At 40.7% G+C, this 25317-nt stretch overlaps 2 protein-coding genes across 5 annotated transcripts; one reads left to right on the top strand and one right to left on the bottom strand.

Annotated features, from left to right (window-relative positions):
* The first annotated feature begins 117 nt into the window (after positions 1-117).
* On the top strand, positions 118-19550 carry smc4 (structural maintenance of chromosomes 4). Of its 3 annotated transcripts, XM_051397842.1 has the most exons (24): positions 118-317; positions 1887-2044; positions 3062-3252; positions 3838-4029; positions 5071-5247; positions 7452-7616; positions 8217-8344; positions 8522-8662; positions 9206-9356; positions 11321-11485; positions 11599-11832; positions 12035-12220; positions 12411-12572; positions 12683-12908; positions 13040-13116; positions 13907-14059; positions 14234-14360; positions 14582-14771; positions 16474-16618; positions 17312-17485; positions 18029-18211; positions 18322-18554; positions 18651-18834; positions 19232-19550. In XM_051397842.1, exons 2-24 carry the CDS (start codon positions 1897-1899, stop codon positions 19394-19396), a joined length of 3897 nt encoding a protein of 1298 aa, XP_051253802.1. In that variant the 5' UTR covers positions 118-317; positions 1887-1896; the 3' UTR covers positions 19397-19550. The 3 variants fall into 3 exon arrangements, with proteins under 3 accessions (XP_051253802.1, XP_051253803.1, XP_051253804.1); XM_051397843.1 differs by lacking the exon at positions 3838-4029; XM_051397844.1 differs by lacking the exons at positions 118-317; positions 1887-2044 and adding an exon at positions 2167-2325.
* A 238-nt stretch (positions 19551-19788) lies between these two features.
* On the bottom strand, positions 19789-25261 carry trim59 (tripartite motif containing 59). Of its 2 annotated transcripts, none has more exons than XM_051397860.1 (5): positions 24445-25261; positions 22919-23225; positions 22562-22783; positions 22276-22485; positions 19789-21749 (listed from the first exon to the last, which is right to left on the bottom strand). In XM_051397860.1, the coding sequence occupies exons 2-5, from the start codon at positions 23171-23173 to the stop codon at positions 21135-21137; spliced, it is 1302 nt and encodes a 433-aa protein (XP_051253820.1). In that variant the 5' UTR covers positions 23174-23225; positions 24445-25261; the 3' UTR covers positions 19789-21134. The 2 variants fall into 2 exon arrangements, with proteins under 2 accessions (XP_051253820.1, XP_051253819.1); XM_051397859.1 differs by having other exon boundaries at positions 24770-25261.
* Between the last annotated feature and the right edge of the window lie 56 nt (positions 25262-25317).

Here is a 25317-nt window from a genome sequence, read left to right as displayed (position 1 = left end):
TTGGCTTCGTCCCCTTTTTTTGAATTTCGTGTTTTTTTTTTTTTCCCTTGCCCTTTGAACGTTCCATGGTGCCTTGCGTCAGTTTGTAACGAATTTGGTTCGACGGCAGAGTTTAGGCGCCATTTACAAGTTAGAGTTTTTCAAGTAGGGAGAGCGACTCGGAATGACACGGGGCTGAAATTGTTTTGTGGATTATATTCGCCAAATTTTGGATTAACGAACACTTTTTTTTTTTTTTCTTCCCTCTCTCTCTCTCTCTCCGCGATTTGAGTCTGAAAGGGAGGACTCTTGACGGACCGTGTTTATATCGTGGAAAGGTACATAGGAGCACTTTGGCTGGGAGTAACGGCTGGGTTCCGTCTATTTGCTGAAACGCACAACGTTAGTTAACGTTACAAACCAGACTCAACATTAACGGCGTTAACTTGCGTTTTAACATTAGCTACGGTGGGAAACGTATTGACCGACGGTGATAATATTAGGAAATATAAGGAAGAGTTGATCTATTTTTTTCCTTTTATACTACATTTAACAAAATTAGCCTTTTCGTAGACACGCACCCATAACAGTAACAACTTTACCGATTGTTTAAGCTAAGGTTAATGTTCCTAAACTTCGACCTGCAATTACCTCCTTGGTGTATGTCAACTACTTTAGCTCCTAGTTAAGTTTACTTGCACCCACGCTAAGTTAAGCGCCCATTGAGAGTCCCATAACTCTAACTCACAGTACAGTACGTTTACAGTGTGGCGTTAACGTTACAGACCCACAACGCGGATGCTAATCAAAGTTAGCAATCACGTTAGCTTTAGCTCCAGAGCGTTATTTTACATCAGATAGTTAGCCACAGCAGCTAACTTGGCAGAGTGGAAACAGTAACGTGGCAACGTGAACGGTCCGTGTGTGTGTGTTTTTTATAAATCCGGTAACGTTACTGAACTTATATGGCAAACGTACTTGTAATTATAACGTTACCATTAGTCCAACGTTACTGTTCAGTTACAGTCGCCCTTTGAATGTGCGCCTCTCTCTCTCTCTCTCTCTCTCTCTCTCTCTCTCTCTCTCTCTCTCCAATTAGCTAGCGAAGTCGCCCCGTCTGCACCTCCGCCCCCAACGTAAAAGTTGAGGGGAGTATTAAAGTGAATATTAGTGGATTAGTTTGAGACCTCGATCAATTGAGGACGTTTTCTCCTTTACCACCAACCAGAGAGCCTGTTTTTTTTTTTTTTTTTCCTGCGTCTGTCCAGTAGAGACGATATAACGTTAACATAGGCTAGGCTAGGAGCTGTGGGGGAGACAATTTAGCTATTTGCATATTAACTGAACTTGTTTTCCTAGTTGACGTTACTTTAACCTTATTTTCCTGTTGTTGTTTTTTCCCCCCCAACATTGCGAGGGTCATTAACTGCCCCAACTTCGTGACGCGCAGATCAAATGCCCACCTCAGTGGCAGTAGGGTACTAAACGATCCTGTCACAGGAGGAGGCCATTATTATTTATTTATTTTTACTGTTATTTGGGTTTAGTGTTAGAGCAGCATCTAATTCGCCGATTGGCAGCCATCTCTTTATGTTATCAGGCTGTGAGTCGTTTTTATTAACTCACTTAGTTCAGGTGACAAACATTATTATTCATGTTGTTACTTCAGCTATTGTTTAAAAAAAAAAAAAAAAAAAACTATGTTACCAAATGAAAAATATACCGACTAACAGTTTATATGGGCGGCAGTGAGATCTGACTGTGGTAATGATTTAAGCCTGACAACGGTAGCTGCGTGTGACCGACTAAAAGTGGAGTTAGGGGAAGATTGACAGGCATAAAAACCACTCATGGATATTCCTTCTTTTTTTTTTTTTTTTTTTCTCCCTTACCAATGACCCCTTCAGATTTCAAATCATGCCATCTAAAACTGCAAAGAGCTCAACTGCCTCCGCCAAGCCAAGAGGGAAAGGGTCGCAGCCTCGGGATGACTCCGAAGAGGAGCTGGATGTACCCCCTCAAGTAACTAACTCCAATGGCCAAGAGGAGGCACGGCCGACAACTGGCAAGTAACAAAGGGTGTTTTGGTGTCTGTGAATCTAAATAAGTTTAGCTCACTTCAATGGCGTTGCGTCTATTGCTGTATTGGTAGTGGCCAATTGGCACAGCTGTGAAGCCTCTTTTTTTTTTTTTTTTTCCTCCTCCTTACTCAAACCTCAACACGTAGTTAGAATGGCTGGTATATTTTTTTCTAAAGTGTCAGTCATCAATAAATGTCTTATGATTTTTGAGATGATTTTGATATCGTCGAGTGCACTTCTTCCTCGGATCTTCTCAGCCAACGAGGTAATTTATTTCGGATAATGAAAAAACGTCTTATGTAGTAGACCAAGAGGGTGTTTGGTGTAATTCTTATAACTTGGTCATTTGTAATTTGTGTGATAATTTGTATGCGAAGCTTAAGATGCACATAGGCATTAAGTGATGTTTGTGTTCTCTGGGATATGTTGAAATGCTTCACTGGGTGCAAGAATTTAATTTACAAACATCGACCCCCATAGCTTGTTTATGCTTATGTGAGCACAATAGATTTTTGGACAGGTCGTTGTGGCATGATGTGATGGCAACATAATCGCTTTTACGTTATACATTATCACCAGAAAACAAGATTTCCCCCCTGTCTTGTGTTTTGAGTGCAGTTCAGCATGAGTGAAAATGTGACGTTGGTGATCGAAATGTACACTTTAGTTATTTATTATCGACGAAATGAATGTGGCGCATCTACTCTCACGTATCAACGCTTCTCGTTGAGAGCGTTTGTATAATAATGTGGGTTTGTTCATAAGCGGCCATGGTCTCTCTCTCTCTCTTTTTTTGGGGTTGGCTCTTGTTTCCAGAACAAAGAAAAATAACGCCTGTCAACTTTCTCGGGAGTCGTTGTTTGACTGCTGTTGTTAACTTGCTGCCTGTGTTTTGTTTGTTTGTTTTTTATGCTCCTCTACCCCTCCCCCAAGCACCACTGTCCCCCACCTGAAACGACTCGCACAGAGGAATAAAAGTTGTACTTTTTTCTGTGCCACAGATCCGTCTCACGGAGAAGCTGCCGAGGCAGTTGATAATCGAAGTTTAGAGGAGATTCTCGGTAGCATCCCTTCACCACCGCCCCCAGCAATGGCCAATGAACCGGGTGCCCCTCGCCTAATGATAACACATTTAGTCAATCGCAACTTCAAATCTTATGCTGGCGAGCAGATTCTGGGGCCTTTTCACAAGGTACAACCAAACATGGTTACAAATGTCAAGCCTGCGTGGGAAATACTGTTAATGTGTTGTGTTAAGCTCACAGATTTACCATCATTTGTAGTGTTTCTTCAGTTTTATTTTTTATTTGTCTTTAAATTCATGTTATGTAGCTGCACACATGTTGCCTTGTGTAGTGGTATACACAAAAATTACAAAAATATTAATGATGCTACATTATAACATTTATTTAATTTTTTCTATTTTTTTTTTCAAAGTGGAAAAAGTCACACTCCTCCATTTTGATTTAGTGAGTGTATCGTACATGGGGTAGTGATCTAGTGATGTTCTGACATTTCCCTTAAATTATGACTTTTCATAAACTTTGTCTTTTCACCTTTTTCTGCTCCCCTCATTGCTCTGCAAATATAGGTATATCAAAATAAAAATTAACTACACCCACTTGGAATACATTCACTATCACAATCTTACTATGCTCAAATGTTCACATATAGCTTCTAAAGTTAAAACATTTACTTTATTTGTTGATGTGGCTGCAGTATATTTTTAGATAATTGATTTTATATATTTTTTTTTATCTTCTCTCCTCTTTCTCAGCGCTTTTCATGCATCATTGGTCCAAATGGAAGTGGGAAGTCCAATGTGATAGATTCGATGCTCTTTGTGTTTGGATACAGAGCTCAAAAGATCAGATCCAAAAAGCTCTCAGTGCTGATTCACAGCTCTGATAAACACAAAGATGTGCAAAGCTGTACTGTGGAAGTGCATTTTCAAAAGATTATTGATAAGGTATATATATATATCTGTATCTCTGTCACACAAATACACACTACACTCACTCTGACCGTGCCTAAATTAATCAATACGCAGTTAGAATCGAAAGAGGTGAATAGAAATATTTTCAAGTGGACAGATATATTTTTTTAGATTTTTTCAATGTATTTTTTTTCCTCAATGCTCATGAGATAATATTGCTACACAGTTATTACACCAGTGACTAAAAACAGACTCAAATCGGTCATGAAAGTTAGAACTATCACCCACACATGCAGTATTCAATTCATAATGAGCCTGAATTGAGTTGTCTATTTTTGAATAATTTTTAAATATGCCATTAAATGACTAGGCTCTGCCTATTTGATTGTACTGTGGAATGTCAATAAAATGGGTGTTTATATTAAGAGACAATTTTAGTCTGTTGCATTAGATCACAAATTACTCGGAAAACTGATTGTAGTTTAAAGAATTAGAGTTAAATATGTTACTAAATTTGATCTGCCACAGGGGGTGTAAGTTTTGCCTTTACTACTGTTAAATAGATCCAAGCCTTTCTGTTTGGTCCATCAGTTTACAATAAAATTAAAATGAGGGTGCTTAACTAAGGGCATAATTCTATGAACTCTTCTGGCTTTACAATGTGCCATTTTTGAAACCTAAAAATATTTTTAAAGAGGTGGTGTGCACAACTTAAATTATTACACTTGTTTCTAAAATGTATTCATTTTAAGGCAAGTTACCTACTTTTTTGCATTGCATTTATAATCTCATCACGTTATCTAACATGTTGTTTTAATTTTGTCAATGCAACATCATAGAATACACTTCAATATTGATATTGTTTATTTACATGTTAGTGTAGCTGGCCTGGATCTGTTGTGTGCTTTTTTAAACAAGCCTGTTTCTTAGTTGTTTTTAATGTGGGGTTGTTTTTCTCAGTAATATGTCAGTAATATGAGTTTATCATTTGATGTGTAGATGTTTGAGTTTCTCCTTAACTGTTCTGCTCTGAGCTTGTCTGTGTTTTGTGCCCCTCCCCCCCCTCTGAGCCAGGAAGGAGATGACTACGAAGTCATCCCCAACAGCAAGTTCTATGTTTCCAGGACTGCTAACAAAGACAATTCCTCAGCCTACCATATCAATGGCAAGAAAGCCACATTCAAAGAAGTGGGGGCTTTACTCCGAAGCCATGGTATTGACCTAGACCACAACAGATTTCTGATCTTACAGGTAATTGTACATTTTTTTAAATGTAATTCCCTCTTCCACTTGTAACTGTGCTTTTGTTTTAATCTTTGCTGTGACCATCCCATTCTGTCAAAGATTTCCTGCTCTTCATTCTCTGCCCATTTCCCAGTCCTCTTTTGAGTCAAATGGCTCATGGCTACCTTTAAAGCCATGCCTGGCAGTGGGAATAACCTGTTGCACTGGAATTGGAAAAGCAGAGGATGTGTCCTCTGCCAGCCCCTTAGACTGCTATAGCAGCGCATCATGGTTTGAAACAATGTGGAAAAGGTGCGAACCATTATTTGCTGCTTTAGAATTTTAAGGAATAAATGCAATTTTACCCACACTCGGACCTGGATGTGAGTGGCTGTAGTTGACCTACTAAGTCAGATTTTGCAGTGGGGGAATCTTTGATGGGTTTGACCCACCAGTGGGGACAAGTTGGACCTTCCTTCCCCTCCCTTCCCCATGTACCTACCACGCTTTAGCAGCACGTAAATATTGGCGTGTGAGAACAGACCCCAACCCCAATATTAGCAGTGCTGCTTCAGTGTGGCTGGATCAAACACCCTCCATTACCATGGCTTTAATATTGGTTCAACATTTTTAGTTTGGTTTTTACCTCCACTGTGAATGTAATGCATTCCTGTATATTTTTTGTTTCTTTTTGTTGTTAATTTTTTTTCCTCATTTTTAAAAAAAATATTTTTTATTATTAAGGATTGTTTTGCACTGAGATTGCTCACTAGTTACACTACTACTCCTTCTGATTGTATTAGATGTGTGACCTACCCATTATTACTAATTAACTCAAGGCTTGACTCTTGTCAGACTAGAACAAAATGGCAGATTAAATCTTTGTTGTCACAATTTTTAATTTTATTTAATTTTATTGTTTTAACAGTATGTGGTAGTTTCAGGTGAACACTTGGTTTCTGCCCTCCACTGTGGTTTTGTGGTCAGTTGGTTGATTACATGTGTCTTGCTTTTTGTGTGTGTGTGTGTGTGTGTGTGTGTGTGTATGTGTATGTATGTATGTATGTATGTCCATTCTCACTCTCATTGAATGTAGTCTTTTCAGCTCTCTGTCTATGACATGGCTGCATGACTATGGGAAGAGGCTTTAGCTTGTTCTCCAAGGTCACTTTTCCAGGCCTCTGCTAAGGGGAAGCTGTGTATTTTGTGCACTGGTCAGAGCAGATGATGACGTGGGATCCCCCCCTTCCTCTCTACTGGCTTCTCCTTTCTTTCATACATAAAAATAATATGTGAGCTGCTATTTTTGTGCTTATATATAAGTGAAACATAAATTGGGACACCGGGTATTAACTATATCAGGATTTAATTTGTGTTTAACTTTTTTAATTTATTATGTAGTGTATGTTACTATGCAATATTGTCATTCTAAGCCAGTCTGTCTCAAAAAATAAATAAATAAAAATAAACAAATGTCAAAACAAATATAATTAGACTGGAGAGTTGTCCCAAACCTGAGGCCAAGCAGTACACATGTACAGTATTTGGAAATTTAACTAAGGTGTGGCCTCAAGAAGTCAAATTTAGCATGATATCAAAAGCATTTGTTTCAAAATTTCTTTAAATTTAGTTATTATAATTTTAGCACAGGTGATGTGTTCGGTAGGGATTGTTGGTGGGCTGGTGAGGTGATAATGTGTTATTACAACATTGATGTTCTGAAGCATGTTTCACATGTCTTTGATAACATTATTTACTTTACACTACAAGACTTAGGTCAAATTGAATCATCTAAATTTTTTATTTATATATTTTTGAAGAATGAGAAGTTCACAATTTTAATTTTATGTTCTCTTTTTGTTTTGGATTGAACAGTTTGCTTAATACTGGGGATTACTCTTAGTGTCTCTGAGTTGGAAAAGTCATTGTGTTTTCAAAGGGCAACTCTAGAAATTAATTTTTGGTACACTGAACATGTATCTGCCAAGTTGTGTGTGTGTGTGTGTGTGTCACAGACCAGCATTATTGCAAGTTTAGAGCTATAAATTCAATTGACCACATATCTTAATAGTAAGTGTTGTGGACATTTTTTTTTATCATCTTACACATTTTTAATTTAAATCTAGTTACATTTTTTAGTCTAAAGTTTTATTAGAAAGTTTAAATCTATTTTCTTCTGTAAATGACTGCATGTATGTCTTTATCCATGTGTTGTTCTGGATTGTATGTAGGGTGAGGTGGAGCAGATTGCCATGATGAAACCTAAAGGTCAGACAGAGCATGATGAGGGCATGCTGGAGTACCTGGAGGACATTATCGGCTCCTGCCGCCTCAAGGAGCCCATCCAAACCCTGTCCCGCCGCATTGAGCTACTGAATGAGCAGAGGGGAGAGAAGGTGACATACACTCATACACTATCTGCTCACACACTCATAAGCTAACCAACTTTCCTTCCTGTGTCCTGACTTCATTTGCTGTTTATTTATAGAGTAGACGTTAGACTTTAAAGATGCTTTCTCTTGTGTGTGTATGTGTTTGGAAGCTTTTGATGCACGGATCTCGGATGAAAATAATACATTTTTATTGTTGTGTAACTGAAGTATGTAAGATAAGTTGGTACTACCCCAGACAGGACTCCCGGTATTTCATAGAAAACATTTTGTGAACATGTATTTACTTATGAAGATTGTGTTATCTTAGTAGGTTGACAAATTTCTTTATTTCTTTTCTTTTTTTTTGTATTTTTTTGAATTTTTTTTTTTTGTACGATGTAGGTAATGAGATACTGGAGGGATTAGAAACAAGTGAATGCTATTATAGCTGTGATCAAAATATTTATGTTGCACCAGAATGATGGAGACGCTGTGTTAAAAAAAAAAAAAAAAAGAGATAGATCTTCCTTTAAACATGGCACTAATGCATATGATTTGTGTCTAGGAATTTTATAGAAGTTTCTTCACCTGATATTAAGTACTGCAACATGTTCACTTTCCTAGCTAAACCGAGTGAAGCTAGTTGAGAAGGAGAAGAACGCTTTGGAGGGAGAAAAGAACAAAGCTGTGGAGTTCCTCACCCTGGAGAATGACATCTTCAAACACAAGAGTCAGCTCTGCCAATATTATGTGTGAGTGCACCAGCACCATCTCTCTGTGCAAGACAAATTAAACAATCTAATTTAATTACATTTCAACAGTAGCATAGAAGAAAAAAATATCTGTACAATAAATGCACATTTTTATGTTTATTTTAATTTTACAATTTGACCTCTAACTGGCTTTTGCTGACCTCTCTTTGCCTTTAGTCATGATCTACAGAAGCGTGTGGTGGATAAAGAGCAGGAAAAGCAGAATATCTTGGAGGACACCAAGGAGCTCACTGAGAAAAATACAAAGATATCACAGGAGACTGAGGAACTGAACCAAGAGCTCAAAAATGTGGAGAAGTAAGGCATTTTCTTTTCTCCCCTTCTATTATCCAATTTAACATGCTTTGAATGTCACTAACTTTTCTACTAATTAAATAATTTTGTGGTTGTTGTCAGGGCCTTACCCTGAGCAGTTTTGTTTAGAGGCAAAATTCCAGGTCAGATCTGGAAAAGCATAGAAGTAACAGTAGTAATTTGTGTGTCCTAAAATTTTATTATTCCACAAATGGTTGCAAAAAAAGTATTGAATTGTTGTTCCCTTCCAAAAAAATTGTATAAAGTTGATGTTGTTCTAGATGCCATAATTTCATAGATTTTTTGGCTTTGATGACCATGGATTATTTTTTTTTTAAACTACACTTCTTTGAAAAGAAGGAATGTGTAGGAACTGAAAACTGGCAAATAACAGCTTGTTGTTATATTAAAAAACTGAGCCTATTATTCTTTATGTATTTATTATTTTTTATTATTTTTCAGATTCTCATAGTTTATCTAATATTTCAGTTGATTCTTCCACGATTGACTTGAGTGTACACAATAAAAATGCTGTTCCTCCACCAGGAAACAAAATAAGCTCAACAAGTACATTGAGACCCAGAAGGAGAAGTTCACCCAGCTGGACCTGCAGGACGTTGAAGTGCGTGAGAAGATTAAACACTCCAAGAGCAAAAACAAAAAACTGCAGAAGCAGCTGGAAAAGGACAAAGAAAAGGTGTGTTGGCGTTTAAATTGTGGTCCACTTTTACACACGGTTCAATGACTTCATTTAACTTGCTGTTACTGTTTGCTACTCTGCAGTAGTTGGGATTATTTCACTCTGACAGTATCACAGCATCATTCTCACAGTGTTCAGAGGCACACAGACATATAATCTGTCAGGAGAGCGCAATTGTAGCCATTTTTCATCATTTACAATAAATATCCATTAACAAATACAGGGGTTGCACTACAGTCAAGACAAGCTAGCTCCAGTGGTATGACACTCCAATGTTACTGTGTTTATTTTGTCCCATGGCCAAGAAAGAAACATGGGCACTAAAAATACAATTTCCGTTGCTTATAGAAAACACAAGGGGCTGTTGTTTTGAGGCCTCGGAAAAAGACATTTGTCAAGGCTTTAAAGAAACCTGCATGATGAATAAATTGCCGTATTAAACAAAGACATTTTAAACTATCTGTGCCTTTTTATTTGGTTAGTTTGAAATCAGATTTACTCAACTCACTTGTAGGTTGAAGTGTTTTTTTCCCCCCAAAGCATCCCTTATTTCACATGTCAGTGTTTTACAGTTGTAAACACAACAGTGTACTGTTTGTGTGTGTGGTGTTGTTTTTTTAAAAGGTTCATTTTATGTTGTCTACCTTATTATACTAGTTATTTGCCATAATAAACATTGATTCTACGTCATACATTTCCTAGAGATAAAGAATTCTAAAATGTTTTGAACCTGGATTTTCTTGTGAAAAATGAACATTTTCTAAGTTTTAGATGATATGAAATTGTGGGAAAAAATATTGCAGCTACATTTGTAATTATGTAGCTTTTTAAACAAGCAGCCTGGCTGCTGGTGGAGTTACTGTTTCCAGAGAAATGTAACTGACATCATTCTGCATGATAGCTACAGCCATACAAAGCAATACTAACTACAGTGAAACTGGCTTTCATACAAGAAACATGTGAATATTGCTACTGGCATGTGACTGAATATTATATGAGTGTGTAGGGACCTTGCTTCAATTTTTCATATTTCTTTCTTACCTTGGGTAAAGAGAAATCCCTGTGTTTCTTTCTAATTGACATTATCCATAGAAAAAAAAAACCCTGTATAGACTTGTAAATTAAATTTCATGGCAGGAAGGGCTATCTACCTTAAACTAGCCACTAGGGGGCTGTGAAATAACACACAAGTTTATTGTTAGTGTGTGCCTATTGATAGCCCACTCATGCTGCGTTCAACTATTAATCATGGTCCTGTCTCTTAGACTAATGTTTCTCTAACTTGCACACTTACTGAAAAACGTTTCCACACAAACCTAGAGTTAAACAGTTCCCTCATAACTGTAGTTATATCTTCTCATCTCCCTCTCTCCTCTAAAAGCTTATCTGCTCCACCTACAATGGTTGTGCTCTGGAAACGTCTTGGTCAGAGGCAGGCGGACCTCTGGGGAGCAGTGTTCTGCTGTGTGGTAGTCAACTATGGCCTGGCTTGTGTAACACTCCCAGCAGCCACATTCACATTTCACCCGCAGTTAACCCTACAAAACATAGACTATATACACACACCACTCCTTGCCTTGTTTCAGCCCTGCCAAGCAGCAAACTGTTGTGCCAGTCTTAACCAGGGATTGCTCAGTCCTCAATGTGTGTTTATAGTTGATTACAGTTGTGTGTTTTGGCCTGTTTCTGAATGTGTAGAACAGTTGCTTGTAACTGGCACTGGCGCAAAATGTATTCAATCCATTTACTTCATACCTCTTGTCTCCTAAAGTCTTCACTCATCCCTTTTATCTCATTATCTAATTTAATTAGTAAATCACTGTTGGGTTGAAGTGTGTCTTAATGAAACAAAAAAGTTGAATCTAGACAGGTGTAGCCACTGTGGCTAAGAATCCAGAGTTGGACGCATCTCATGTATTTTTTAATTTTTTGTATGTTCTCCTGTCTGGCTCTTCTTTCAGCTGGAGGAAGTGCGTGGTGTACCAGCCAGCAGTGAAAAGGCCATCTCTGAGGCAACAGCTCGCAGGGAAGAGCTGGAGAAGCAGAAGGTGAAAGAAGAGGAAAAATTGAAGGGGGTGATGGAGAGTCTGAAGGAAGAGACCAGCGGGTTGCAACAGGACAAAGAGGTGTGTGTACTGTATACACAGTCGGAGTGTTGGTTCTCTGCTTCCTTTGTTTAACTTTAAATAGTAAACATTTCGTCTTCCAATCCTACCTCTCCTCTTTTTGTCTTCTCTAGACCAAAGAGAAAGAGCTGATGGAGCTCAGTAAGGCTGTAAATGAGACCCGGTCTCGTATGGACCTGGCTCAGTCAGAGCTTGACATCTACCTCAGCCGACACAACACAGCTGTGACGCAGCTCAACACGGCTAAGCAGACACTTCAGACAACCTCTGACACCCTGCGTGAGCGCCGTGCCGCCATCAAAGACCTGGAAGTCAAAATACCCCAGAAAGAACAGGAGCTCAAGAAGGTAAAACCAACACCAACATCAACATTGTTGTTTAGATGGTAATTATTTTAGGCATCATGTACATGGGACATTAAACATTTTTAAAAATCTGAAGCTTCTGTGAAACCACTACACATACAGCTGCACTCACTACATTTATTGAGTATTTCTACACAGTGGATGGTGTCATTTGTGTGAGCTTCTCCTCTCTCTTTCTCTGCAGGATGAGGGAGAGCTGGGCCAGCTGATGAAGATGGATAATGAGACTAGGGAAGTGGTGAGGGAAATGAGGCAGAAGGTGGAAGAAGCCAAGAGCTCTCTGTCCTCCAACCGCAGTCGAGGAAAAGTCCTGGATGCCCTCATGCAGCAGAAGAAGAGTGGCAGAATCCCTGGCATCTTTGGAAGATTGGTATTAAATAATATATTAATAAAAAGGGTTATACAGCAACAATGTAAATTATGGTCATCTAGTTATGATGTGTACAACAAATTGAGTCCTATCACTGCTATATAAAGATCAACTCCACTGTTACAAATGTATTTTATTCAATGTTTAAGCATTAAACGTCTGTTTTTATAACTAATTTTTGTTCTTGCAGGGAGACCTTGGAGCCATAGAGGAGAAGTATGACGTGGCCATTTCCTCCAGTTGTGGTGCTCTGGACAACATCGTGGTGGATACCATTGACACAGCTCAGAAATGTGTTACGTTCCTCAAAGAACAGAACATTGGGGTTGCCACCTTCATCGGTCTTGACAAGGTAAACATTAAACTAACGTTGAGCTATTCAGGTTTCTTCGGATAAAACAAACATTCTCCTTATCTCGCTGCTCCGTCTCCTTCTCACTCGTCTTCACTTTCTTTGCTCAGATGAGGGTGTGGGAGAAGAACATGGCTCCCATTCGCACTCCAGAGGACAGCCCTCGTCTCTTCGACATGGTGCGAGTGAAAGATGCAAGTGTGCGACCAGCTTTCTACTTTGCCCTAAGGGACACCCTGGTGGCCCAGGACATGGAGCAGGCCACAAGGATGGCCTTCCAGAAAGACAGGCGCTGGAGAGTGGTCACCCTGAAGGGACAGATAATCGAGATGGCTGGTGGGTGGCCTACTCTTTCAGAACTTTATCTGGCTGATCTCTAGTTCGTATACTTGTGCCTCACTTTGTGAAGAGTATAATACATACACACATTCTGTTCACACAAGTCTGATTTTTTTTTTCTCTGTCAGGAACCATGACTGGAGGAGGAAGAGTGTTGAAGGGAAGGATGGGCTCTTCTATTGGCACCGAGTTCTCACAGGAGGCGGTGAGTGCAAAGTACTCTCATAAGGGTTGGTGTTTATCAGAGGTCTTAGAGTAGTAAATGGGTCCAACTGCCCCAATATTCAAAGAGATATGTATTTGGTACTACTTTGCTAAACTTTGTCTAGATATGCATACGTTTTCAGTAAAATGTTTTGCGTGATTTATAATAACGATTTGTCCACGGTAATGGTTTGCACAACTGTGCCTGCTCTGCAGAAAGCTGAAAAGGTTATTTTAATTTGCACTTAACTGAAAGATATTAATGCAGCAACAACAGTAATTATATAGGACAAGAAAACGAGCTGTGATTATATTTGTTGCACCTTTAAATAATAATTTATTTACTGTTGAACTTAATCTGGAAAAAAATCAAACTCATACTGTTAGTTTTTCAGCCAAATGGTGCACAGATGCAGAATTAGGGTTACCAACAGATTGACATCTGTGCCAGAGCATTGCTTAATTTAATATCGTAGGACTTTTTTATAAGTTAACAATATAACAAAAGGACATACTGTCCAACCAACACACAATGCAATACAAAAGCTCAAAAAGATTACTTTTGATATTTTCAGTTCATGTAAATTGAAATCAACTGTTTAATATAAAGAGTGTAATACTTTCTGTATTTCATTTTTTTCTTCTTACATGAAATTATTGTACATTTCATACTGTCGTTCTTTTTAGTGTGATTCTAAACGAGAACTACAAAAACAAACTACAAAGACGACATCATTTCAAGTTCTCAGTAACATAAAACTGATAGTGATATATTTGTGTGTTTTCTCCAGCTCGATCGTATGGAGAGCAAGCTGAATGAGAAAGTGTCGAAGCTGCAGGGCTGCCAAGAGAGAAAGCTGCAGCTGGAGGAGAACATCCAGCGTCTGCAGCCGCTGCTCCGAGATATGAAGAATACCCTGGAAAAATATTCCAACAGCATGACTGTAAAGCAGATACACCTCTTCCTTTTCATTCACTGTGTCTCACTCATTTGGCTGTGTTTGTGATCTAAATAACATCCTCTTTTATTCACAGCCAACCATAAAATGTGACGGTATGGACTGATTTAAAAAAAAAAAAAAAAAAAAAAATTTATTTTCCTTCTTTCCTTCCTTCAGAGTCTTGCTGACCAGGAGACTCACTTGAAACTTCAGATCAAGGAACTTGAGGCCAATGTGCTGGCTGCTGCCCCAGACAAGACCAAACAGAAACAGATGGAGAAGAGCCTGGAGGCTTTCAAGAAAGGTACGGTTCTACTGTAAACTGTAAAGAGAGATATATTGTTGTAAATTGTTAAATATGTTATTAAGTTCATATTGGATCTCATGTAAGAATGAGTTGTAATTTGTTTGTTTTCTTTTTTTAATGTCTAAATGAATTGAAGAGATATTTAGATAGAAGATATTTTCATTCTGTCTTATTCCTTTCTCTGTTCTGCGCCCTCATAACCTCTCTTGCTCTCTCAGACTACGAGGCAGCGTCCAGTAAGGCTGGAAAGGTGGAAAATGAGGTGAAAAGGCTCCACAACCTGATTGTAGACATCAATAGCCACAAGCTAAAGGCTCAGCAGGACAAGCTTGACAAGGTCAACAAGGAGCTAGATGACTGCTCCTCCACCATAACCAAGGCTCAAGTGGCCATAAAGACAGCTGGCCGGTGAGGAAATAATGCATGTTTCAGTTCTGTAATTACTTGTGGTTGCGCTGTTCACACACACAAGAATCTGCTACTCTTAGTGTCTGTTGATGACAAAATCTGTTATAAAATCCGAAATGCTGAGCAATGAATAGCAACTTAGTTTGAGCACATTTGTTGGCACATTGTCTCATTTAATTGTATATGAAACTATCCTAAAGTCACATAATTATTAATTTAGTATTTTAAAAGCACAGTGTGTGTGTTATGTTTCTAAGGGGGATACTGAACCGTTGGAGTTTTAATTTTAGTTGATATCAACAGTGATCACTGAGTGTCACTGAGGCATCCCAGACTTCACAGGCATCTCTCCTGTCTGTCACTAGGGGGCGACACCCTGTACCGGGGGATTCTGAGTGTCCTTTCTTCTTCCTGTTGTTGTCATTGGTTCCTTTGAGTTAATCATTGTGGCCGCAGCATTTAAAAGGGGCATCTAGTCATGAGTATCTGCAGCTTTAACATTAAGATTGACCATGTGGACAGGACAGCCTGACGGCCTGCTGTAGTAAAACGACACTGGTGGCTGCATGTGACATGGTTTGTTCAGCTGGAGGAGCCGGTGAAGAACACACTGGAGCCTATAAAGTGAGACACACCGGGGCAGCCTTTGTTCAATTTCCTTTCCGTCAAATACAGTGTTGATGCAGTTTCTAATGTCTAACTTCACTCTAAAATACGCACTATATCCATCCACACTATCCATGGTCAGATACTTCTGACTGAACAAAAATTACTGCCTCTAATTCTTTCTCATAGCTATTTTTTGCATGTCAGTCTCATCACGCAAGTTTGTCATTGATCGTGAGAGGGCATGCCATATTAATTTGAGTGAGGGTCTCAGTGCAGGGATTACTGTTAACTCTGTGTAGCAAGTAGTATTTATAAGCCGCATTAAAGAAATACTTTACTCTCACACAGTGGCCAAACAACAGAAAAAGAAAAATAAGTCAGTTAAAACTGGGATGTGCATTTAGCTGTATTGAAACATAGTGTTACTAAAGGGCAGAGGATGTGACCATTGGGATATCAGACAGAGAACAAGTGCTGTGTCTACCAATGGTATGCCCTATCTAGAGTTGTTCCTATCCCGATACCAGTATTGGGAATTCCTCTGATTCTTCAGTATCAGAGGAATTCCCAATACAGGTGTGTTTGTGTCTTTTTTTTGCCCAGAAACAGGATATGCTACCTATTTTTTCCCAGGACAGGGAAGTAATGACTCAGTCGAACAAAGGGTTTAACCTGAGCCGGTACTTATCAGTCTTGTGTGTGTGTATACAGGAAGTGTTACATCTTCCATCCAAATCTACCTTCTTCTGTTTTAGACTCATAACTACATTAATTGTACATTGAGCTCTGAGTACTGCCAGAACACGGGTGACCTACACTCCATACTGTGCCTCAACACATCAGGAAGATGCTGCTGCTGTTGCTCACGTTACACCTCCTGTGTGAACACGTCAGCGTGGGTCAGCTGGGATAAAAATCAAAAAATGATGTTGACGGTCACTGAGTTGAGATCCTTGTAGAGTCACCAGTGACAGTTTTGTCTCGCAAGACTGAACCTGACATTATCAACAGTTTTCCACTCACACACACATTAACCACTGCCACTCTGACAGAGGCTAATATCTGTCTTTTGTGTCCTGTGTCCTCTCTGCAGCAACCTGAAGAAGTGCGAGGAGAGTGTGAATCGTGTGCAGAGTGAGCTGGAGGAGAACGAGAAGTCGATGGCTGAGCTCACAGAACAACTGAAGAAACTAGAAGAGGAGGCCGGGGAGATCATGAAGGCCTGTCAGGAGGCTGAGGTTGGCTCTTAATTCGCTTTATGTCTAAGACTCATTGTTTGTGTACAGATTTGCGCAGGAATATGTGTGGATATTTTATACCAATATATCCAAAAGTAGTAGTTTCCAGCTCAAAGAAGCATTCTTGATGGGTGTCCGGTTCGCTCAGTCGGTAGAGCTGGCGACCCACGTACGGAGTTGTTGCAGCGGCTCAGGTTCGAATCCGACCTGCGGCCCTTTTCCGCGTGTCATCCCCCCTCTCTCTGCCCCCCCTTCCTGTCTATCTTCAGCTGTCACTTTCAATAAAGGAAATAAAAGCCCCAAAAAATAACTTTAAAAAAAAGCATTTTTGACAATAGTTTACCATAAACCTGGTCTTCTTGCAGTGTAGATAGCTAGGACTGTGGATCTTATCATTTAAAGCTCTCACAATATGAGTTTTTAACCTTTTTAATCAAAAGAAACACTATTTACATTTTACCAAATATCTTACTGTCCTGCTTTACACCTTTTTTAAGAGAAAAAACCTATGTAAAGTATGCAAGTGATTTCTATGGGATTATGGCTTTGTGATGATAATTCTGGACTATTTCCGGGTTTAGTAATAGGAGTTTTTTCAAGTTAAACAACTTCATTACTGTAATTACTGTCTAAATGAATTTCAAGTAAACACTGAAATAAGTTGAGTACCACTGTTTTTTTCTTGTCCTCTAGGCCGCACTTCCTGAGGTGCAGGAGCAGTATCAGGGGGTGTTGAAAGAGATAAAGGTCCTGCAGCAGCAGGAGCACGCACTGCAGGAGGAGTCCCTCAGTGTCCGGCTCCGCATTGAGCAGATAGAGACCACCATCACTGAACACAACAACAAGATCAAACACTGGCAGAAAGAGGTGGGTGAGGAAGGGGTGTTTGTGTAAATTCAGGCTTTATTATTGTACCATAGAATTATTGTTCTCTTGGTAATGATTACATTACATTCACCATTACATTGTTAAGAACTGGGAGCTCAGGGACATTGATAAAATGGTTCCAGTGGAGTAACAAACACGATGCTTCATGTACTTTCTATTGTTTTGATTAGGGATGCATGATGTGGATTTTTTTTTCAGCTGATAAGATAACTGATATTTTCACATTTTGGTATTTTAAAGTTTATCAGCTATAGTTTATGCAAGAGAGAGGATGATTTAATATTCCTAACCAGCAATAACAAAAACAAAGAACAGTTCTGACTCACCAAATGTTAATTTTTTTATTTTCTAGTAAAATTCATCACATACAAACCTATCAATCATTTGCGTAAGAATTCAAAATAGGTTTTCGTTATTGACAGATTAATCGGCTATTGTAATAGATTTTTTTAATGATAAAATGTTCAAGATTTCGGATACAAACTTTGTCTTTCAGTGTTGATTGTTGTTTACATTCTTCAGGCCACCAAGCTGTCCCTTCATACCATCGAGGACAAGCCAGCAGAGGAACTCCCCGTTCTTAATTCTGCTGCACTTGAAGAAATCTCCGATCCCAACGTCATTATCAACAAGATGATCACGTTAGAGACTCAGTGTGCTCAGATGAAGCCCAACCTCGGAGCCATTGCAGAATACAAGAAGAAGGTGTGCACAAAATCCGACCAGGCGTCCTTCTAACATCAGGAGCTTCACAAATGTAGTCATAAATGAATCTTACACTAACAGTCAATGCACGTCCATGTGTGTGTTTTCAGGAGGAGCTGTACCTGCAGCGCGTAGCTCAGCTGGACGAGATCACTACAGAGAGGGACAGTTTCAAGCGCGGCTACGAGGACCTGCGCAAACAACGGCTCAATGAGTTCATGACCGGATTCAACATGATCACAAACAAGCTGAAGGAAAACTACCAGATGCTCACACTGGGCGGCGATGCGGAGCTGGAGCTCGTGGACAGTTTAGACCCGTTCTCTGAGGGCATCATGTTCAGGTAAGAGAGGAGAAAAATAAACTGGTTAAAGACCAGTGGCACATTACGATGACTCCCACTGACATAAGTGCTGATTTTCTCTCTCTCTCTCTTTAGCGTGCGTCCTCCAAAGAAGAGCTGGAAAAAGATCTTTAACCTGTCAGGAGGTGAAAAGACCCTCAGCTCCTTGGCTCTGGTGTTTGCTTTGCACCACTATAAACCCACACCGCTGTACTTCATGGACGAGATAGATGCTGCTCTTGATTTCAAGAACGTCTCCATTGTCGCCTGTTACATTTACGTGAGTATGGATCGGTGTATTTCGAGTGGTGGTGTAACAAGCCTCCTTACTGACTAACATCTGTCTAACTTTGAATCAGCTTTACTCACTAAAGACACTAAACGGGTGCGGTTGGATGATGCAGCGACCCAACATTATTGTATTAGCCAGAATATTTTAAGAACTGTGTAACTAATCAGTGCAGTAATCACTGACTCATGAGAGCTCAGTGTTTGTTGTGTAATAATGGAGGAGTTCAGAAAAATCACCTGTTCTTGGAGCCGGATCCAAACAAATTACAAAGCCAAACTGTTTGTCTCCACTGTGCCTGTTATTTTTATAGCCGTGTGGATAAATGTTTACTCTTCATGCTTAAGATGCATGAATCTGAATTTTTACTTTCCTCTCATCTGTGCAGGAGCAAACGAAGAACGCTCAGTTCATCATCATCTCCCTGAGGAACAACATGTTTGAGATCGCCGATCGTCTCATCGGCATCTACAAAACTCACAACACCACCAAGAGTGTGGGAATCAACCCCAAGACCATCGTGTTCAAAGAGCACGACGCTGTCACTGCTTAAACCTCAAGAATCTGATGAACTCAGGGTCATCTTTTCTGTTTTACTTTCCTTTTCACACTGTGTAAATATTTTTATATCTTTTTATCTTATCCTTTACAATGAAATGCTGCTATTCTTTACTATCTGATCCAATAAATAAATACGTTTTCTTGAATATATTTTGGCCGAGTTGTATTTAAAGATTGTCACTTATACTGTGTAAAAGCAGCACAAACAGTCGCTGTGTGTGTACACTGCTAATGTTCTGCACTGAAGTCGTGGTGGCTTGAACCTGTATTTCACACTGCGAAGACAACTGTAGCGAGCATCAGTTAATCGACATCACTGCAGCACTGACTGACCCCCAGCTCACACATGACTTTTGAAAAATGATGACTACTACAAAAACTAAAAGCATTTGAATACATTTATTATGACTTTCTTTTAAAATACAGGAACTGAGAATACATTTAGAAAAATACAACCACTGCAACAGGTCTGAGTCATGTAACACTTGTTCGGTCTGTGGTGTTTGCAGTAACATAGAAGATCCTAGTCTGCGTCATACCTGTACATGTAGACGTCTGACAGACGCTCAAGCTGGTGGTTCGGTCCGGCTAAAGAGTCTGCTTGAGCGAAATAAAGTAACATCTGTGGGACGCACTGGTAAAGCTTTTCCAAAGGCTATAATACGTTTTAAAATAGCTTAAAAAAACCCAGACGTATTGATCGTGGTGGAATTACAGTCCAGTACAATAAGGCTGTTAAGTGGAGGCTGAGATGAAGGCGCAGCGAGGGAGCCACTCGCTGCAACATGATCTGTGGTCCACTGTGTGTCTGGTTCCACTCACCAGGCTCTAAAGTTCACATACTGTAAACAGTCTTGTGTAAGGAGATACATGTGCAGCTGTGTACTGGTGTCCTGAGCTCTCTGACACAACGGGGAACGCTACCGAAGTGTCCCGCTGCATGATGGGAAAGGTTGACTTGAGAGTCTCTAGGCACCGGTTTAACGTTTCCATACTGAACACCTTTCCTTCTTTGCTCCGTGAAAACCTCGATCTATGTCCAAAAATAATGTTTTATTAGTGTTTGATAGGATAGACTATTATTAGTGACTACCAAAGAGGAACATAACACTCGACAATAACGCCATTCAATATATAAAAAGATTTACAGCTACATAAACTGCTCAAATTATAAAAAGAGCTTGATATCAGTTTTTTTTTATCTCTTTATCTGCTTTCCCCCGGATCTGCACGGGACCTCTGGGAATCTTTGAACTGAGGCCAAAGGGGAAAAAAATCCACCCTCAGATTAACATCATCATCTACATGTGACGGTTAATGAATGAAAACGTTTACGTGTGTGTGTGTGTCAGTTTTACCTAAACCGGCCTCGACTATCGGGTCATTTGTTTACTCGTTGCCTGGATTTGGTGAAGCATTAACAGCAACAAAAGGAGTAAAAAGTACCTGCAATGCATTGTGGTCCATTTACTCCACTGTTAGCACATAGGGTTCAGTGTTGGTCTAAAAAGAAATGCTTGTTTCACAGTGAAGCTAACAGCACAATCGGATTAATTATGTGTTCGCTATCAGACTTAGAAACACAACAACAGACGTGCGAAATCATGAATGGCGGATGTTCAAAGAGGGATTTTTAGGGTGGATTATTTCCTTTCGCTACAGGAATGCAGAAGTGAGACTTTCTCAATCTCCTCTAAATAAAAAGTTGATGGTTCCAGTTTGGTGTGTTTTCAGTGTGATGTCAGAGTTTTAAATGAGGCAGTCAGCTGCTGGAAGGCCTTTTCACCCACTGAGGAGAGGTGAGAGCTCCATCTGTCTACAGTGGCCTCCATCACCACGTATGCAGACCCCGCCGCGTCCCACACGGATGCGATCAGTTCGCTGCTGAGGCCGTGGACCAGCTGACTGAACCGGGAGACCAGAGAGAAACCGAGCGACGCCCCTCCGACCGGGTTGGCCCACAGCGCCACCGCCAGCAGCAGCAGCCCGAGCAGCACCACGGAGGTGGTAGGCCGCAGCTCGCACCACAGGTCCCGAGCCCAGCCGTCGGACCGATCGCCCTCGGCGTCTGTTTCCACACCGGCCTCCACGCCGCCACATCGGGCACAGCAGCACACCTTCGGGACAGGGGCTTCCTCCAGGCTCCCGATCGTCACCGCGGGCCAGTGCTGCCGGAGGTACTCTGCTGCCCGCGGGGTGACGGAGAGGTTTATCACTGAGGGCAGAGGGGTTGTGATAAACTCCTCCACCCTCTCTCGGAACAAATGCACCTTCTCCAGGAAGACGAGCGGCGAGTCCTCATCCTCTACTGATGAACCCAAGGACACCAGGTCCAACTGTTCTTCCTGCAGGAAACAACACTGTTATCGGTGCTACGGAAGACCAGTGGTGCTGAAACGATTCATCCATTAATCAAACAATTGTCAACCAAAGTACTCGAACAGTTAATTTAGTTTATCAGACAGGGTTGTGGGGCTACATTAGAGAAGAAAGTTGGGAACCACTGATGTGGATTCTCAATATGAGGACTTGTTGCTTTTCTCTGTTTTTTATTATTTAAATGTAATATTTGGGGGTTCTGGGGGGTCACCTTGGGCTCCACTTGTGATGGACATTTTTAATTATTTACTGAAACTTTTATACAGTAAATAATCAATAATGAAAATAATCATTAGCTGCAAACACACTGAAGCACTTTAACCTCAATTAAACATCCCAGAACAATTTGCGTGAATGTCAATGCAGCATTCACACTTCTGATTACCTTTCCATGCTAAAGTATCTAGTTTGTGGGCAGTAAACGTGTTCTATGATGTAAATCAGCCATTAACACACACACACACACACACACACACACACACACACACACACCTGTAGATCCTTCACTGTGTGGATGAGAGGGTCGTAGGCCCGGGACACCTCCGCACCGGCTTTATCCAGCGCCTCCAGGTAGGCCTGTCTCTTCCTAGCCAGCACTGCCTCCAGCGTCTGGAAGAACTGATTGACCTCCTGTCGGTCCTGCCTCACCAGACCATCACAGCGGGCCTTCTCCTGCTCCAGCTGCTCTCCCAGCTCACACACCTAACAGAGGGAAACAAGGAGAGTCAGTTTTCCGTAAAATAGTGTAAAATAAACACACCATAGAGAGTGTCCCCACCTGAGCCCATCTACGCTCAGAGAGTCTGGCCAGCAGCAGTGATGGGGTCTGTTTCTCTCTAATGAACGCTGCCTGCAGGTCGTCTATGGGGTGGCCCTGGTGCTGCCCGATGGTCAGACACAGCCCACAGATCAGCTGCCGATCCTGGATGCAGTACATGTTCAGAGGCTGCCTTTGGTGCTCCTGACAGGAAGGGGGTCGCGGCTCGCTGTCACTCTGGTACTGAGACAGCAGGTGAGCGGACAGGCATGCACAGACAGATGAGCACAAACAGAAGCAGCAAAGTATTTCCCCCCCCTAGTAAGAGGATTTCAGACTCATTAGTTAGTCAAAGAGTAAAAGTGATTTCTCTCCTACTTTCTCGATGATGGCCCGCAGCGATACGTTGCTGGGCAGAGCGTCTACGCCCGCTGGGGGCAACTCGACCACGCTGCGACAGTTGGGGCATTTTAGAGGCAGCCGGAGCGGACGCCAGATGGAGTAGTTGGTAGACACCTGGAGCAAGTTGTCCAGGCAGGTCTTACAGAAGGTGTGCGAGCACGGCAGGACTCGCGGGTCCGAGAACAGAGAGTAGCACACGGAGCACGTCAGGTCCTCCTCTAGGTTGTCCATGGTTGGAGACTAGAGTCCAGGCTCAGGACTGAGGGTTTAGGGAGAAGAAGATCTGGCAGGACAGCAGGATGGATGAAAAGCTACGTGTTGCACATGTTCTGCAAAATACAGTAACTTGCTACAACTGTGAATATAACCCAGTGATTAAAAAATGGGACAGAAAATCTATAGTCTTCTAATAAACAATTGTTTCCTTCATTTTCCCGGCAACACTTCTCAAGTGTGTAATGATTTTATGTTTTCCATTCTGTCATGTATGACTTCTTCTTCTGACATTTCACAGACAAGACTATTAATGAAGACTATATTAAATCAGATGAATCAATGGAAATAACCTTTAGTTGCAACCCTAACTGGGTCACGTCAAAAGCAAGATTTACTACACTCAGGTGTGATATTTTCATGACTGTGTAAAACCCATTTTTCATTACCATCCCCAGTCCTCCAGCCTGTGACTGTCAGCACAACAATCTGCTGCAGTCCAATACAACAGCTCTACAAAGTTTATAAAGTTCCCTGTATGTTGACATTGTCAGAAATCTATTAATTAAATGAAATGTTTACTGAGGTCAGAGCTAAAAGGTGTAGTACTAGACATTATAGATCATATTGAGGTGTTTTTACCTTACCTTCAACACAAAAGTAGACTTTACTATGGCAGAACTTTTGTATTGTATTACATTAGTGAATAATACTATTATTATTATTATTATTATTATCATTATCAGGAGGTTTAACTAATAGGGATTTCCCTCATTTAACTAAGTCTAACCAGTATGTGTGGGAGAGCTGATCCTGTACTGAACAACAGCCAGAAACCCGGCTCAGCTCCTGTTAGAGGATCACTTCTGTTGTTTTCTTTCAGTGTGTATGGGCTCTCTGTCCTCTGGTTACAGCCAGCACCGCAGTGACAATAGGAGGCCTTCTGCCAGCACCCACCCAGTCCCAACACACACACACATGCACAGACACAGACACACACTTTTTGTGGTCAGGACAGGCTGTTCAGTTGTGCAACCGTAAAACACCACCCCCCCAAAAAAACAAAAACCCTGATCCATTTGTGGAGTCAATGAGGCGCCCAGATTCAAACAGGTAACAGGTGTGTCAGGTCACTGTGAAGTTCATTTCAGCCATAGACACAAAGGGAAAACTGGAAACTGTACGCAGTGTTAGCAAAAAAAAAAAAAAACAGGTTGAGTTTAAATCTGTTGCACCAGTTTTACTCTCCTTAAGTTTGTTTTTCTTCACTAAAAGACACTTTAACTCACCATTTTCTTTCACAGGGTGACAACCAAATAAACTCAGTATGGAGGTACATGGGTGGTACTTTCAGTGACACCTCAAACAACCGGAAAATGTAGTGTCCACACAATACTGTGCCTTTTTAAAACACTTTATATAAACTAACTTCTCACTTCCAGAGAGCAGTAACGCCATTAGCCACATTATAAATGTTTCGGGTTCGTTGTTCGCAGCCTTTCACTTATTATCGTCTGTCGTCTCATCTGTTCGTTTAAGTCTTGGTGACACAATGTGCACAGTTTTTATAAAAAAGGAGGTTTTCAGCGAGAGATGTGCAGATTAAAAACTCACCGTCTGCTCGGAGCAAAGTGTCCAAAACAGAGCTTTCATTTCCTGTTCCTTCTCGTGCTGCCTTCAAGTGCTCTCAGTAAATTCCTGCTGCTGCAGAAACGCGGAAATACGGACGACACACACGCACGCACACACACACACGCCAAACTTTTGGGAGCACATTCAAGTGCACGCGTAGAAAGTCAGAGAAACGCGTGCTCTGAGATGTGTTATGTTATCAAGACTTTAGATGTTTAGATCTGCCTTATTTTCCGCAAATAATGTGCACATATATAGTTCACTTATGTAGTATGTCACCTTATTTTTCCATTATTTCAACCCCGGAACAAATCAATCGCTTCAGCTCGTATGAATGCACTCCGCCCGCCTCACTAAATTTCCGATAGTTCCGAATGCATCATTTTAAATTCCCGTAGTGCGCATGCGGACAAACGGTCGCCCCGGCCAACCAGAAGCCGCTTTTTCTCGATTTGAATTCAAGCTCAACCGTTGAGACAAACCATTTGGCTCTTTTACAGGTAAATTTCTTTTAAAAAACGAGGGAAAAA

This window comes from Dicentrarchus labrax, unplaced genomic scaffold, assembly GCF_905237075.1.
Source record: "Dicentrarchus labrax unplaced genomic scaffold, dlabrax2021, whole genome shotgun sequence".
Lineage (NCBI taxonomy): Eukaryota > Metazoa > Chordata > Actinopteri > Moronidae > Dicentrarchus > Dicentrarchus labrax.
This window is presented reverse-complemented; position numbering and strand designations above follow the sequence as displayed.